At 45.2% G+C, this 17,166-nt stretch overlaps 2 protein-coding genes across 12 annotated transcripts in view; one reads left to right on the top strand and one right to left on the bottom strand.

Moving 5' to 3' along the window:
- The first annotated feature begins 2,197 nt into the window (after positions 1-2,197).
- On the top strand, positions 2,198-11,237 carry ugt1b1 (UDP glucuronosyltransferase 1 family, polypeptide B1). Its single transcript, XM_080834946.1, has 5 exons — positions 2,198-3,059; positions 4,445-4,576; positions 5,618-5,705; positions 6,043-6,262; positions 10,723-11,237. The coding sequence occupies exons 1-5, from the start codon at positions 2,283-2,285 to the stop codon at positions 11,000-11,002; spliced, it is 1,497 nt and encodes a 498-aa protein (XP_080691072.1). The 5' UTR covers positions 2,198-2,282; the 3' UTR covers positions 11,003-11,237.
- Positions 11,238-12,742: 1,505 nt separating this feature from the next.
- LOC308362433 (mitogen-activated protein kinase kinase kinase kinase 4-like) overlaps positions 12,743-17,166 on the bottom strand; it is a 72,437-nt gene continuing 68,013 nt past the window's right edge. For all 11 annotated transcript variants that reach the window (XM_080835057.1, XM_080835064.1, XM_080835060.1 and 8 more), the window contains 3 exons: positions 15,620-15,779; positions 15,278-15,417; positions 12,743-15,112 (listed from right to left, as the gene is read on the bottom strand). In XM_080835057.1, coding sequence (XP_080691183.1) covers positions 15,029-15,112; positions 15,278-15,417; positions 15,620-15,779 — 384 coding nt within the window. In that variant the 3' untranslated portion in view covers positions 12,743-15,028. The remainder of the gene's footprint in view (positions 15,113-15,277; positions 15,418-15,619; positions 15,780-17,166) is intronic.

Raw genomic sequence — 17,166 nt, 5'->3', positions numbered from 1 at the left:
GAATGATCATTTCCCATCTGTTCAATACAGATCATTTCATTACAGCTTTTATTACTTTTCTGCCAAGTCCAAATGCCAACACACACGTATATAAACCTCTTCTGATCTACACCAATAGCAATTATTGGTACTGAACCACAATTGCCCTTTAGTTGTATTAGATTAATTAGCAAGTAGTCTGGGATGTGTGTCAGTAAGTCATTTGAGATGTGAAATACTAATAAGTTTAGTACGTGTATCATCGGGAGGTGGTTAAGCATGTGCAGGGGTGGCACTTCTCCAGTAGGGGGCTCTCTATGGCCACACTGTTACAATATCGGACAGTTGAAAGATTTCTCATGCAAGGTTTTGCCAGGATAAACAAAACCACTGTACGTCTGTGGACATCCTATCTCTCATCCAAAAACTGCTGCTGCCTCACTTCCTCATGCTGAATGAACTGTCCTGAGTACTAATGGAGCTCTTGGCAAAGATCAGATATACATTTTAGTGCAAGAGAGCCTTTTTTGAGCAAGACAACAGTTGAAATGATTGTTGAGGAGGATGGAATGTTTACTTTTAACATCTATTTCTTAACTTAAATTCAAACATTAATAATGGCACATAATATACTTTAACTTAATGGTCTGATCATGTTAACTATTGAATTAACGAATGTTAGTGAAGGTATTCTTTACATAAATGATTCTTCATTAGTTAATATAAACAAACTACAAATGTCAGTAATAAATAGTATTATTTTTTTAATACTGAAGTTAATACTAAAACGTATACCTTATGTAATGTTAGCTAAGGAAACCAAATACAGCAGGCAAGACTATGCCAAAGAATGTGGCAGTTCGAGACAGTGCTAGCAACCGTGCACTAAGAAAGAGAGAGACAAGACAACACAAGTGCTTAGGGTCAGTCACTATGTCCCCTTCTAAAGTCTGCAGTGTGATTTAGAAGTGATGACTGTGAGGGTGTAAATATGCCGGTGTACGGACTTGATTGTTTGCGTCTGATTGATGCTGTTGTCTTGGTATGGCTGTTAACATACCTATCATTGTTATGCTAATCGTAGACTTGTTAGCGTGTATGGAATGAGGGTGGAGACTGTTTTACTGATTAGTGACTGATACTGAGACTTATGTAAATGAAAATGATACAAAACCAACTCCAGGAAAGTAACTAAATATGAGAGACACTGAGCCACCTGAGCTATTATCCAGGACATGAGGCTCTCACAACCGTCATGCCAGGGAATACATTTCTCCAAGTTGGTATCAAGGCTTAGAAAGAAACCTACAGGAATGACGTGGATCAGTCGACACTAAGCCATCACAAGCTCACATTTTTGGATCTGAAATTAGGGTGATCAAAATACTGCTAAAAGAAAAGGGCAACTCCCTAGTGTTTGTGTGAGCCTCGACACTGGGTATAACATATCCCAGACCGCACGTCTTGTGTTCTGCCTGCGCTCCGTTCAAGAGGATACCTCTCCACCTTGAAAGGGAGAGGAAGGGAAAGCCCGGGGGCCAGGAGCCAAGGCGGTGCGTGAGAGGGCTAGGAGCAGATGCTATCTGCGTTTGAGCTTGGGGAGGGGGAGGGGGTGGAGGGTGGCCCTTCTCACGCTAGAAGAGGGTGGAAGAGTTAAGGGATAAACACTTTGAGTGTGCCCACAGACAGACACACACACACACACACACACACACACACACACACACACACACACACACACACACACACACACACACACAAACACAAACACATTTGAATGGTTATTTAATTCAGCTGTATATTTGTCAGGCTTGTGAGGAGGTGTCGTTGTTTGTAATTTTTTTGTGTTGTCTGCTAACAGTGATCATGCATTCTACTGTGATTTAAAGAAGTTGACTTAAGAGTTTCCATATTTCAGTGTTTATATCACAAGTTACTTCATAAAAGTATTTGTGTGAGTTTATAGGGACATACCACGATATTAAATGGCTGAAAATCTGTTGGCTATCCTCTCCATCAACACACACTGACAAATACAAACTTCCTTCAAGAATTCAGCCACTCCTCCCTAAGAGAAGGGCCTCCCTCTCTCTCTGTGTCCCTCTTTGTCTCTTACTCTCTCTCTCTCTCTCTCTCTCTCTCTGTCTAATATCACTCCCACTCACCCTCTGCTTCTACTCTGGGAGCCCTCAGACACTGTTGTAGTCATGCTGTGGAGGAGTAGCTGGCTGTTTGGACTGGAGCTGGTGCTCTGTCTGTGTGTGGGGTTCCTTGGCCCTGTCCTGGGGGCCCGTGTGCTGGTCATGCCTGTTGATGGGAGCCACTGGCTCAGCATGAAGCTTCTAGTCAAGGAGCTGGCGCTCAGGGGCCACGAGATCCTGGTGCTGGTGCCCGAGACCAGCCTGCTCCTCCAGGACTCGGAGAAGCAGCAGCCGTACCGCACCGAGAGCTTCGCGGTGCCGTACACGGCGGCGGGGCTGGCCGAGAGCACCAGGTGGCTGCGCGGGAGCGTGTTCTACCCCAGCCCGCCGCTGGCTGACATCACCACGAACCTGAACTGGCTGCTCAACTTCACCGGCACACAGGTGAGGGGGTGTGAGGCGCTACTCTACAACGGGGACCTCATGGAGCAGCTGCGGAGCCAGGACTTCCAGCTCCTGCTCACCGACCCCTTCCTGCCGTGCGGCTCCATCATCGCCGAAGCACTGGCGCTGCCCGCCGTCTACTTCCTGCGGGGGTTGCCCTGCGGCCTGGACCTGTTGGCCCTGCAGTGCCCCTCACCGCCCTCCTATGTGCCACGCTTCCGCTCCGGCAGCACCGACGCCATGGGCTTCCTGGAGCGCATGAGGAACTTTGTGATGAGCGGCGTGGAGCTGCAGCTCTGCCGTGTCATGTACGCCAGCTTTGACGAGCTCGCGGCGCGCTACCTGGGCCGACAGGTGACCTACCGTGAGCTCCTCGGTCAAGGGGCCGTCTGGCTCCTGCGCTACGACTTTGCCTTTGAGTACCCCAGGCCCCTCATGCCGAACATGGTGCTCATCGGTGGCATCAACTGTGTGAAGGGCCACGGCCTTTCTGCGGTAAGTGCCTAAGGTATCCTGAGGGCCCCCTTTGGAGAAACTGTCCCAGGATGTACTGTATGACCCACAGTAATAAGACTTTTTTGGTTTTCACCTTCCATTCTATACCGTGGTGCAAAGTTGTAGTTATTTCCTCGAAGTAGTGGAATCCATCTGGTTTGGAAATCCTGAAAAGTACAGTCTGTTCCCCATTAGTACTCTGGGGTGTCCCCTTGCGTGCGTTCTGTTTTCTAAAGGAAGAGGGAGGAGTTTTGTGTGGGGTCTTGCTGGACTAGGACCCAAGCAGTGCTATTGGCTGCCTGGTTATCCCATTCTTTGTTTGTTTTGTTAATGACTGACCTGCGCTCAGGTTTGCGTGCCAATGTAGGCCTGTACGTTTTCCAATGCCCTCATGCCCCCTATTGTTTATACAGCCTCGCACACAAAACAGGTAACCTGACCCTTCTGTCCCGAGCGTGTGATGGTTGCCGGGGAAACGACACGTGCACTCTCACTAAGTCCAAGCCTTCCTGTCGAGCTGCCCTTCCTTCCTTCCTCCCACGGGGGCCTTTGTTTTACACGTTTGCATTCAGGCCCGTGCGCCAGTCTGTTCTCAGATCAGCAAGCCCAGGGAAACAGAATGGATTGGAAGCAGCCCATTCTACCCCGGCAGCATGTGAAAGAAAGTCTGTCTGAGTGTTGCGTGTGTGTGAGTGTGCGTGTGCGTCTGAGTGTTGCATGTGTGTGCGTGTGCGTGTGCGTGTGCGTGTGCATGTGCGTCTGAGTGTTGCATGTGTGTGTGTGAGTGTGCGTGTGCGTGGTGCGTGTGAACTAAAAGGCTGTCGGTTCTTGGTAATCAGAGCCTGTAGGGGGAGCGTCTGAGTGTTGCATGTGTGTGTGAGTGTGCGTGTGCGTGTCCATGTGCGTGTGCGTGGTGCGTGTGCGTGGTGCGTGTGCGTGTGAACTAAAAGGTTGTCGGTTCTTGGAGATCCGAGCCTGTAGGGGGAGCGTCAAGGCAGAATGTTTCTGTAGAGAGCAGACTCTGATGCGTGTAGCTTCAGAGAGGGAGTGGTACCCACAGCCAATCAGTGCAGCTCACAATGACACACTGGATGGCTAAGACAGTTTGGAGGAAACATATTTGGGATTTCTTGACATCCTCAGACATTGAATGCATTCTCTGCTGCATTTGAACAATACTGAAGAAAATGATTTCATTTCTTTCTGCTCTTCAACACTACAGTTATGTAATTTACAAATACAAAACAAAAACAAAAACTAAAAACAGCTGACCCTGGCTTTACAGTTGGATTATGCCAACAAATAATCTAGTGGTGTGTCAGTGTCTTGTGTGGAATGTTTGTCTATAACCTATAACAGTTTGACCTCTGGTGTGACCTCCACAGGAGCTGGAGGAGTTTGTGGAAGGTTCCGGAGAGCACGGCATTGTGGTCTTCACATTAGGCTCAATGGTGGCCTCCATGCCAGAAGAGAAAGCAGCCATCTTCTTCTCAGCATTCGGCCGGATTCCTCAGAGGGTGAGCTGAGACATCATGCTCACGTCAGACATGACACACAAAGCCCACAAGAAGAAACAAACAAACTCAGCAAGTTTTATTAAATACGTTTGGTTTAGGTAAACCTCAGAACCATAACAGACTTGTTTTTCCACATACGCAGGAAAATGAAGTAACTTTAGTGGTTTTATAATTTACATTGTGTACCGTCAGGGGAATATACATCCATAAAATTCACCAGCCTTACCTTATTTCACAAGTTCTTTTTACAACATAAAAACACCTCTCTATGTATGACATGTTGTTTTGTTGTTGCCACATCTGTGTAAAAAGAGTAGAAGTCACACATCTCAAACGAGTTTAGACAGGAATTTTTAGGAACATCTGGTAACCATCAAACTCCTCATAGATTGCCTGCCAACAAGAAGCAGCAGACAGTCTTGCTCACACAGCACTCATCTTGAGCAGGGGTTCATTTTCATTCATTTTCACTCCCACATCTTCAGGATGTTTCTATTTGTGCAGAGAGGGAGGATTGTGATTTACACTCTGGCCATTTTCTGAGGTTTAAGGGGAAATAGAACTACAAAGAATACTCTCAGCGGACATATTCTGTTTTGTTTTGCTTTGGTTCAGTTTGTTGAGGTGTGAAATGTAGTGTGTCGTGGAATAATTATTATGGACACCTCTTTTGACTTTCGAAAAGTATAATTGTTTTATTTCAAAGTGGCAAGCCCTTTGGGTTTGAGCCATTAGTATGTTGCATGCAACAACACACCACATTTAGCCTTGAGCAAGGCACCTAACCCCAATCACTGCTCCCCGGGCGCCGCCAAAGGCAGCTCACTGCTCTGGGTTAGTGTGCTTCACTGTGTGCTTCACTGTGTGTATCACTACCCTGGATGGGTAAAATTCAGAGATAGAATTCAGAGTGTGTGTGTGTCACTATCTCTGCCATAAACATAGTCACTAGGGCTCACTAGGGCTTATTTGGACAGATTCAATCTTAAATGGCTTTGGGACAGAATAATGACAAAATCAATTTGTGAACCTTCTTGTCAGGTGTTGTGGAGATACTCTGGTCCTGTCCCTGATCATATGCCAGAGAATGTCAAAGTGATGAAGTGGTTGCCACAGAACGATCTCTTAGGTAAGCTTCTTCCAGTGACCTTCTCCATAGAGTCCCAAGCCAGTTTAAAGCAATGAAAAACATTTTCCATTTTTTAGGGGGTTAGACGTATCATTAGTCCGAAAAATAAAAGTGTTGCTCAGGTTCATGACTGTAGGGATGCTTTGAGTGGGATGAGATGGTGGTTAACTCTGGGTCATCGTTCAGATATATCACCAGGATTATGGGTTGGTCTAAAGTCTGGAGAGGATGCAATATTTGTTGCGGCTCGTTCAGGGTCTAAACCTGTTCTCCAAAAAGGAAGAACTTCACTCTGAAATCTGTCCTCCTTCTCGTCCCTTCTCCGGTCGCGTCACAGCCCATCCCAAAGCCAGAGCCTTCATCACTCACGGCGGGACTCACGGAATCTATGAGGGCATCTGCAATGGCGTTCCCATGGTGATGATGCCACTCTTCGGTGACCAGGGTGACAACGTTCACCGCGTGGCAAGTCGAGGGGTGGCTGTGGTCCTCAGCATCTATGACGTCACTTCAGACGCCCTTGTAGACGCGTTGGAGAAGGTCATCAATGACAGCAGGTAAGGGTCTACTGCAGGTCAAGGGGCTTGTCTATAGAGCTTTACTAACAAGGGCGACAGGAGGAAGTAAACAGCAGATCATTGGTACTGCCGGCTCGTGGGACAGCAACATAAAAGAAAGGAGACAGATGCCAAAACTGTATTTCTAAATAAAATAAATATTTATTTAATACAGACAAAATGTAAAGAAAAGGAAAACCTGTATGGATGGATGGGTGTGTGGTGTTCAATTGGCCGAGGGTTTCTCCAGGTAGACCAGGTGAAGAGACTACAGCAGCGTCCCATGTTATAGTTATGCTGGCATTTATCATTTTGTTTGGTTTAGTACATATTGGGATTTTAGTCGTGAGCTTTGTTAGGGTTGCAGGGTACACAGGCTGGTGACAGACGCAACACGCGCCGTATGCTGTACCCGGGAACCATAAAGGCCTTCCTTCACGGTACAACATACGCTGTCTGTAGCGCAGTTTTGTTGAGAAGGGGGGTATTGCATGAAAGAAATCGGCAGGTTGCAGCGCTTCTAACAAACGGGAAATGACGAATCAATCAACCCAAACCAAACTCTCATCGAAGAAGCTCTCAGCACACCTTTCTTTGTCTGAGCTGGCTCACGAGTGATTGAGTCGGCTCCTGTCTCACGAGTGATTGAGTCGGCTCCTGTCTCACGAGTGATTGAGTCGGCTCCTGGTTTGCGTTGGGCGCTTGCGCTTCAGTCTATTCCGTCACGGTACAACATACGCTGTCTATAGCCCAGTTTTGTTGATGTGTTTTAGTTTTTCTGGCAAATACATGATACAGGCAAGACAGAGAAACATTTCAGTGGTGGCATTAATGTATATGTGACAGTCGCAACACGTGCCGTATGCTGTACAGGAAGCGACGATTCAATCAACCCAAACCACACTCAAAAAGAAGCTCTCAGCACACCTTTCTTTTTCCGAGCTGGCACATGAGTGATTGAGTCGGCTCCTGGCCACGATACAACATACGCTGTCTATAGCCCAGTTTTGTTGATGACGGGGGTATTGCATGTCTTTAGATGTGTTTTAGTTTTGCTGGCATTAAGCATTTTGTTTGGTTTGGTATATGTGGAGATTTAAGTCGTAAGCTTTGTTAGGGTTGCAGGGCAGCAGTGTCCATTTGGCTGGTGACAGTCGCAACACGCGCCGTATGCTGTACCCGGGAACCGTAAAGGCCTTCATACACGGTACAACATGCGCTGTCTGTAGCACATTTAAAAAAAAAAAATTATTAGAACATTATTTGTGTTTGGATATGTCTGGGTGGCTGGTACAGCAGGTGATGGGTTTGTCGACGCAATTACTTTTGGCTGTAGGATGCACTAAAGAGGAATGACTTAAGTCTTGATTTGAATATAGGTACGGTGTCTGCATCTCGGATGGAGGCAGGGAGATTGTTCCAGAGGAGGGGGGCTCGGTAGCTAAAGGCTCTGCCTCCTATTGTGGTTTTTGATATTCTTGGAATACCAGGAGGCCTGCACTCTGGGAACGGAGCAGCCTTGGACGGCAATAGGGGACGACTAATACCTTGAGGTAGTATGGAGCCAGGTCGTTAAGGGCTTTATATGTTAGCAGGATTACTTTGAAATCGATTCTACTTTTGACGGGGAGCCAATGCAAAGAGGCGAGTACTGGTGAGATGTGTTCATATTTTTTTTAGTTCTGGTGAGTGAACGAGCAGCAGCGTTCTGTATAAGTTGGGGGCTCTTTATTGTGTTGATGCTGCATCCGGGCAGGAGAGCATTACAGTAATCGAGGCGGGAAGTAATAAATGCGTGGATTAGTTTTTCTGCATCTTGGAGAGATAGGACCTTTCTAATTTTGGCAATATTGCGTAAATGAAAAAATTTGAGATCTGTTTTACGTGTGTGTCAAGCAGGAGGTCTTGGTTGATAGTTACACCGAGGTTTTTGATGTTAGTGTTGGGTGTTGGGAAGCCATTGAGTGTGGGTAGATGGGTAGATAGTGTAGTTCTCAATTGATCGGGGCCTACAAGCATAACCTCAGTTTTATCAGAGTTGAGGAGCAGGAAGTTGTGAGCCATCCAAGATTTTACATCATGGAGCAAGCTTCTATCTTGGGTAGATGTACAATTTCATCAGGTTTCATGGATAGGTAGAGTTGGGTGTCATCAGCATAGCAGTGGAAGTTAATGCCATGTTTCTTTATGACAGCACCTAAGGGTAGCATATAAAGGGAAAAGAGCAGTGGTCCAAGGACAGAGCCTTGTGGAACAGCGTAGCTACTCTGGTGTGATTTGACGACTTCTCATGGACATGAACAAATTGATCAGAGAGGTAAGATCTAAACCAAGATAGGACCCAGCCTTTGACGCCAACGTGATGTTCAAGTCTCTGTAACAGGATATGATGATCTATAGTGTCGAAAGCAGCACTAAGGTCTAAGAGAACTAGTATTGAGGTGCACCCATGATCAGATGCGATTAGTAGGTCATTCAGGACTTTGACTAAGGCCGTTTCAGTGCTTTGGTGGGCCCTAAAACCAGATGGGAAGGTTTCTTCAATTTTGTTTTGTTGTAGAAAGGAAGAAAGCCTGCCAGTCTTCACAGCCTGCAGGGGGCGCAGGGGGTCGTAACATCATAAAAAGCTTCAAGTTGCCATTAGTTACTGACCGTGAGAGAGAATTCTCTTGTATGTTCTTACATCTTGTATGATAAAAGATGTAGCAATTCAAGTTAGAAAATATGTTAAATTCCTTGGGGGGGTTGGGTACTTCCTGCAGATGCTTTTGTGAGCATTTCAACACTGGTGTCTGGTATCCCAGACCCACGCCCATCCATACTCATTCTGGGTTAGAACACATGCCACTACCAAAGACAGCAACAATACACTGTGCTTGTCCACAGACCAACATCAACGAGATCCAAACATCCCACACGGAGGTCTCTGCCTTCTGTCCTTGCTGCCTGAATTTGAGGCCAAATCATGCTACCACGTTCCAAACATCAAGAAAAGAATGGGATTCCTGCTTTCTGCATCGAAATATCTATCAAACGTTTTGCCTCAAGAAAGGAGAGTAACCTCATTACTACCACACGGAAGAAGATCTTTCCTTCCACACTAAGAAGAACGAATGGTTGGAATTGGCCTATGTTCACGGCATTCTTGGCCTTGAAATGAAAATACCAGCTGCCTAATGCCACATCATCAGAATTGTTCATTTTTTCCCCATACAATCACCATGAGCTTCCATAGATATTTCACGATCAGGTACACCCATTAGGGCCAGGAGATGATGCAGCCCTTGCACAATGCACAACCTCTTGCACGTCTTGCGACTTTGGGTCATTGAAAAGCGCATTACAAATAAAAGTTATTATTATTATATTACCTCTCTCTACCAGTGCGGGCTATTCATTGGTGAAACTCTCTAATTGGAAGAATGTCTGCCAGTAACACAAGGTCCACATGCCTCTGGTTGTGCTTATGTAGCTGTTGAAGATACTCCTAGGTTCTGGATTTGCTTTGTAAATCTAGTTGAAGTTGACCTCACCCATGTGATTCAATTTATACTCCGCTGTGCCTTTTCCACCCACCGCTGAACTTCACCTGACTGCCTTGCGCTCCTTCTTAACAAGTAGTGCTCACTGCAGGGCCCCTGTTCTCTTCTTCCAGGTATTTCTTCCTTCCCTGGTGGATCCTCAAGCCTTCCGGAGAAGTTTCCTTCCTCCATCCACATATACAAGCCTGAAGAGCTTTCCCCTTATTCCTCAAACTGGCCATATCTGTGTTTGTCCCCTTTCTCGTAGTCCAAGCCATGCCAAAGACCAGAGCCATGAGAGCCTGTGAGTCATCGTCCACCCCTGTTCTCGCTGACTCTAGGGGTATTCTTTAGGTTTGTTCTTCTGCAGTTTAGTTGGATGCATCTACTTGGCTGTATCTGACAAAGATGCTGCTGCTACTGGTTGCTAGCCCGAAGCAGCCCCAGTGGGGTCAATAATGATCATGCAATCGTGTGCTGATTATGTCTTATTATGTCCTATCAGAGTTTTGGTGATGTACTCAGAAAGAAGAGTGATGAATATCTAATGACTAGAGTATCTATAAACCAATGACTAGAATATGAATGACTAGAACAGTGGTTCTTAACCTTTTTGGAGGTACTGAACCCTGCAAGCTTCATCAGTGCATTCGCTGACCCCTTCGTAATTTGAAAAATAAAATATGATTTTTTCAAAACGACATTGCTAGTGTGAAACAGGCTATACTGTGTGGGTCTTGACCCCTGTCGAACCCCTGATAGTGGCTCAAGAACCCCTGGGGCTCGATTGAACCCAGGTTAAGAACCACTGGACTAGAATGTGTATAATCCAATATGCAATGTTGCATGTGGGCGAAAGGGTTCAAACGCAGATTGATTTTGTATTCCATTTGAACCTTGTTCTCTATCCCTATTAACCTCTCTCCATCTGTCCTGCAGTTTTAAGGAGAACATTCAGAAGCTGTCATCCATTCACAACGACCGGCCCATTGAACCCCTGGATCTGGCCGTTTTCTGGACAGAGTTCGTCATGAGACACAAAGGGGCGGAGCATCTGCGCCCAGCCGCCCACCACCTCAATTGGATCCAGTACCACTGTTTGGATGTGCTTGGCTTTCTGCTGGTTGTGGTAGCAACTGTCGTCTTGGTGATGATTAAGTGCTGCACGGTGTGTCTACGGAGGTGCTGTAGAGGTTCACAGAAGACGAAAGAGGATTGAGAGTCTCCAGAAACACTGAGAGTTCGACTGGAAACATGCACTGAATGGAAACATTTGACTATATGCTTTCCTGGGCCTGTGCTGTGCTCAAACACAAACACGTCAGACATTTAACTGTAGTCGAGAGTCTATTTGAGGAGACCGCGTATAACTGACCAGCTGTTTAAAACAACAAATTCAATGGCTTAACGGCTGCACAATACTGTGTGCACTGCTTACCTGGTAAATCCCTTAAGAATTTACAGATATAATTGAAATAAAACCCTTAAACACTTTAAACTACTCACTACTCATTATTTTCTCAAGATTGAAATGTCTTTTTAACTTTTGCCAGTGACACTTTGGTCCTAATGCCAGCCCTGTTTTGGCTGCAAGATTGAGGAGACCCGCCCATAATGTAGGGATCAGTCTGAAAGCAATGCAATTTACCATACTGGCTACCAAATATAGATCCAAAAAGACAATATTTAATTGTTTCTTTTTTTTAAAAGCATAAAATATGGGGCAGTGTAAGAACTTAAACTTAAACTTGCATGACTTCACTAATATAAAACGGATTCAAGTTTGAGAGTTGTGCTGGTCTCTCAAGGTTTTCTTAAGATTAATGGTGAAGCAATGTATCAAAACTGCCCCTATTAGCTCACTTGTTCTCAATGGTGGAGCCTCTTCTCATTCTTCCACACAAATGGTAAATGTTGAAGAATGGATGGATGATGCAACTCCTCTGTTCAGTGTAAAATGGTCTACCCAACAGTCAGGTAGGGCTGTAAATCTCAGACCTCACACCATCTGATCAGTTGGTCAGGCCTTGACTTCATATTTGGTGAGATCACAGACTGCTTTGGCTCGTATTACATAAAGATTCCATACAGTGCCCCAGTTAACGTGGTCTAACTAGCCAGTCATTTTATACCATTTTTATTTTGTTTCTCACATCAAAATGAAATTGAAAAAGTGATGCATTATGTTTTCTCTAATACCATGGCAAAATTGTAGGTCATATGTCCCATGAAAAAAGAGCAGTTGTCTCTAATACTAGGCAAGCAGAAGAGTTGTATGATGCCGCTTTAGCAAGCAGCCAGCCCCCTCTGTTGGCCAAAACAAGCACAACTCGAGACGTCTGCCAGTTTGCTCCAATTCAGTGAGAGTAGTTATACAAGCTGAATCATGAAAAAGATTGAGGTCAGCTAGACAAGTATTTGGTGGATTTATGAGCTTTTATTATTGTGGAGTGGTGACTGACAAATGTATCATATAACTAATTCTAAAATGTATTTAATTAGTAAAATTAGCTCTCGACGTTTCATCACATCTCCCTTAGTTTCCTCCACTCATGAAAATATCAGTGCTCTAGCTCCCTCTTGTGGTTGTAGTGGATACCAGAAGTAAAGTGTTTTGTCACCTTAAACTTCCACTCTTCTTAGGACACTCAAAGCACTAGTAGCAGTAGCATCTTGCAGTCACTGTACACTGTTCACCCTACTCTGTGACCCTACACAAAAGGATGTGTAGGGTCACAGTGTAGGGTGAACAGTGTACAGTGACTGCAAGATGCTACTGCTACTAGCGCTTTGAGTGTCCTAAGACACAGCAGGTGATTGTGCTAATGTATTTTATAAATACATTAACATAGAGGGAGACATCTGGCATTCGTTTGATAAAACAGACAGCAGAGAAACCATGTAAATTACTTAGTTTATTTAATGAAAAGTCTTTCAAGAAAATACAAGAGTTCCCAGGGTACACGGAGAACATAAGTTAGCAAAGCACAGCAGAAACGCCTGGCTTGGCATCAGTTTCCTCAGGAACAGTCTGAGCAACCTGTTTCTGGATCGCCATGGGAACACCTGGTGCATCGCCGTGGGAACACCTGGTGTAGCCCAGCAAAAAAACAAAGAAATCTGTAAATTCACACAAAGAATCCAGTCATCCTGTTTAAAGTGAATGGAAGCCGAAGGCCATCTCCTGTACAACAAGTTTTAAAAAGATGAGACAAAAAAATTAGCTTTAAAAAAAAAAAAAAAAAAAAAAAAAAAGAATTAGCAGGGGGAAGAAATTCTCTATGTGAGCCGACATGCTGAAGGACATTAGTGTAACAAATGGCGTTTACATACTGTAAACATTTTCATTGGAGAGCTTGCATTTATTTAAGAAAAACTTTTCAGTCAGATAATTGTGGTCAAGGTTATGGGAAACGACAACAAAACTATAATTAAGCAAAAACTACATTAAGTTAAAAAAAAAAAAGGAAAACATCAAATGCTTTCAGAGCAAGCTACTGTTCTGCTGATGTAGTGGTCTTGGGGTTTCTGCCTTCAAGGAGCCTCAAGCGCTCCTGATTTCCCCTTAAACAGATGTGAATGTTTGAGTTTAAGTCAGTGTCTTACGTGAATGCTCAAGATGCATCTCTCCAATCACACACAATACCAGATGCACACACACACACACACACACATACCTGGAGGGATTTGATATGATTGGCCAAGTGCATGCTTGCCAACACACACACACACGCACGCACGCACACTTACACACAGAAGAGCAGAGACAGAAGAGCACATATTTTTTCATTATGAGAGAATTTTATGCTTAACAACAAACTGTCTAAAATGAAGAGCGGGTCTGAAGCCTACATTTGGCAGATTAAACAGGCAAGTTAAAAAACGGAATGCCTTCTGTGAAGGCAATGGCTCAGTACAGAAATCTGCTGTGGGTGTGTGTGTGTGTGTGTGTGTGTGGGATAAGTGTAGGTGTGTGTGTGTGTAGGAGTGAGTGTAGGTGTGTGTGTGTGTGTGTGTGTAGGTGTGAGTGTGTGTGTGTGTTGTGAGTGTGTGTGTAGGTGTGAGTGTGTGTGTAGGTGTGTGTGTGTGTGTGTGTGTAGGTGTGTGTGTGTGTGTAGGTGTGTGTGTGTGTGTGTGTAGGTGTGTGTGTAGGTGTGAGTGTGTGTGTGTGTGTGTAGGTGTGAGTGTGTGTGTGTGTGTGTGTGTGTGTGTGTGTGTGTGTGTGTGTGTGTGTGTGTGTGTGTGTGTGTGTGTGTGTGTGTGTGTGTGTGTGTGTGTGTAGGTGTGTGTGTGTGTGTGTGTGTGTGTGTGTGTGTGTGTGTGTGCATGCGCTCTCACACACAGGTTCGAGGGTGCTAATACATGCCCGATCGACTGTTTGTTCGTCCCTTTCACAACTTAAAAATGCTACTTTAAAATCGAACCCAAATGCAACCATGTCCTTCATCCGTTTTCTTTCCACCCTAAGCACTCTTCCACGCGCACTCGTTCACACGTCCTACGTCCCTCTCTCCTCTCCTCTCCTCTCCCCTCTCTTGATTCCCACGGCACAACCGGCACCAGGGAGGACGAGCCACTTCACCGTTAGGCCCAGCTGAACGCATATATATAAGATGGGCAGCACGTTTCAGCAGAGAGGTTCAAATAAACACTTCTATCTGGTTAAAAAAAAATAACAAACAGAAAAACAATAACGTTTAGCCCTGTAGGATAATATACAGTATGATAAGTGACCAAGCTCTGTCGGGTAAGAACGGACTCGCTGGAAATACAGAGCCCTATGACCTTTGACCCCTGTGACCCTTAACCCCGTGACCTCTGACCCATGACCCCTCCCTCCCGCTCCCTCATCTACCTCTGACACACAGAAACCAGCAACCAGCTGTCAATCAATCCGAGTGAAAGACATGTATATATACTAGCATATCTAGAAAAAGAGACTCCTGACTGGCCAGGATTTAAAGAGAGGTGGGGTCTGAACCCAGAGTCAAAGCCTGGATTGGATGACGCGCTTGTCTGTCAGCAGGAGGGGCTTGCTGTCACTAAAAAGCACAGAGCTGCTGTTCCTCCTTCTTCAGGAGAACACCTCCTCAAGGTTGGATCTCTCTCTTTGGAGTGGGAGCCCTCCAAAGCGTCCGTTCTGGAATATTCTTCTTCTTCATCTTCATCATCATCATCATGGTCATTGACATCAGTGGGTGGTGGCATAAGTGGTGCTTGGGGAGTGTGGGGCGACGGCGGTACTCTACCAACTCAGCAGGTTACTACGGCCCAGCGTCATGAAGTACACCTGGCTAGAGCCGCCAGAACGCACCGATGCAAAGAACACCTGCAATGCACACACACAGACACACAGACACACACACAGACACACACACACACACACACACACGTTCATCATTAACACACACACTCTACTGACCCTGTCAAAATGCAATAACTTTAAATAGCGACTGCACACAGACAGAGGTGAGAGGTGATTCATCTGACCCACCTTGTCGTTGCGCTCACACAGGAACTTGAGTCTCTGGGCACGCTTGTGCATGAAGACCCCGTCCAGGTGTCCAGTCTCCACGGAGCGAATCTCAATGGCCTTCTCACCCCAGCCCATGATCTGGTTGGAGCGGATGTACGCTGCACAGGAGAGAGTTCACAATCAGTCTGTGTCTGTCTGTGTGTGTCTGTGTGTGTGTGTGTGTGTGTGTGTGTGTGTGTGTGTGTGTGTGTGTCTGTGCACGTCCGTCCGTCCGTCCGTCCGTCCGTCCGTCCGTCCGTCCGTGTGTGTGTGTGTGTGTGTGTGTGCTTGCGTGTGTTTGTGTCTGCGTGTGTGTCGTACCAACAGAGGTGGGCATCTCTCCCCACTGCAGCACCACATCTTTGGTGATGCGTCCGTAGGTGTTGACGTAGACGCCCTCGTCTTCGTAACACACCAGCAGCTCAATGCCGTCTGTGTTGGGCAGGATGATGATGGCGTGGGACTGGATATTGGTCTGGATCTAATGGACACGGAGAGAGAGAAGAGGGCAGAGAGGGGTCACCGATCTGATTTAGACAGTAACATTGTGCCTAATGGGCTCCATCATAGTTCCTTACACATGTAGGTAGATAGCTGTCGTAAACAGATCATAGTTCCTTACATGTGAAGGGAGATAGATGTCGTAAACTGATCATAGTTCCTTACATGTGTAGGTACATAGATGTCGTAAACTGATCATAGTTCCTTACATGTGAAGGGAGATATATGTCGTAAAAAGATCATAGTTCCTTACATGTGAAAGGAGATAGATGTCGTAAACAGAGTTCCTTACATGTGTAGGGAGATAGATGTCGTAAACAGAGTTCCTTACATGTGTAGGGAGATAGCTGTCGTAAACTGATCATAGTTCCTTACATGGCTAGGGAGATAGATGTCGTAAACAGATCATAGTTCCTTACATGTGTAGGGAGATAGCTGTCGTAAACAGATCATAGTTCCTTACATGTGAAGGGAGATTGATGTCGTAAACTGATCATAGTTCCTTACATGTGTAGGTACATAGATGTCGTAAACTGATCATAGTTCCTTACATGTGAAAGGAGATAGATGTCGTAAACTGATCATAGTTCCTTACATGTGTAGGGAGATAGATGTCGTAAACAGATCATAGTTCCTTACATGTGTAGGGAGATAGATGTCATAAACTGATCATAGTTCCTTACATGTGAAAGGAGATAGATGTTGTAAACATAGTTCCTTACATGTGTAGGGAGATAGATGTCGTAAAAAGATCATAGTTCCTTACATGTGAAAGGAGATAGATGTCGTAAACATAGTTCCTTACACGTGTAGGGAGATAGATGTCGTAAACAGATCATAGTTCCTTACATGTGTAGGGAGATAGATGTCGTAAACTGATCATAGTTCCTTACATGTGTCGGGAGATATATGTCGTAAAAAGATCATAGTTCCTTACATGTGAAAGGAGATAGATGTCGTAAACATAGTTCCTTACATGTGTAGGGAGATAGATGTCGTAAACAGAGTTCCTTACATGTGTAGGGAGATAGATGTCGTAAACAGAGTTCCTTACATGTGTAGGGAGATAGATGTCGTAAACAGATCATAGTTCCTTACACGTGTAGGTACATAGATGTCGTAAACTGATCATAGTTCCTTACATGTGGAGGGAGATATATGTCGTAAAAAGATCATAGTTCCTTACATGTGAAAGGAGATAGATGTCGTAAACATAGTTCCTTACATGTGTAGGGAGATAGATGTCGTAAACAGAGTTCCTTACATGTGTAGGGAGATAGATGTCGTAAACAGAGTTCCTTACATGTGTAGGGAGATAGATTTCGTAAACAGATCATAGTTCCTTACACGTGTAGGGAGATAGATGT

The sequence above is a fragment of the Sprattus sprattus genome, assembly GCF_963457725.1.
Source record: "Sprattus sprattus genome assembly, chromosome: 3".
Lineage (NCBI taxonomy): Eukaryota > Metazoa > Chordata > Actinopteri > Clupeiformes > Clupeidae > Sprattus > Sprattus sprattus.
This window is presented reverse-complemented; position numbering and strand designations above follow the sequence as displayed.

Bases quoted from the DNA above. Each gene is read 5' to 3' on its own strand.
- ugt1b1 (XM_080834946.1), top strand. From the start codon at position 2,283: ATGCCTGTTGATGGGAGCCACTGGCTCAGCATGAAGCTTCTAGTCAAG. The intron at 4,577-5,617 runs GTGAGCTGAGAC...CCTTCTTGTCAG, and splicing joins TCGGCCGGATTCCTCAGAGG to GTGTTGTGGAGATACTCTGG. The intron at 5,706-6,042 runs GTAAGCTTCTTC...GTCGCGTCACAG, and splicing joins GCCACAGAACGATCTCTTAG to CCCATCCCAAAGCCAGAGCC.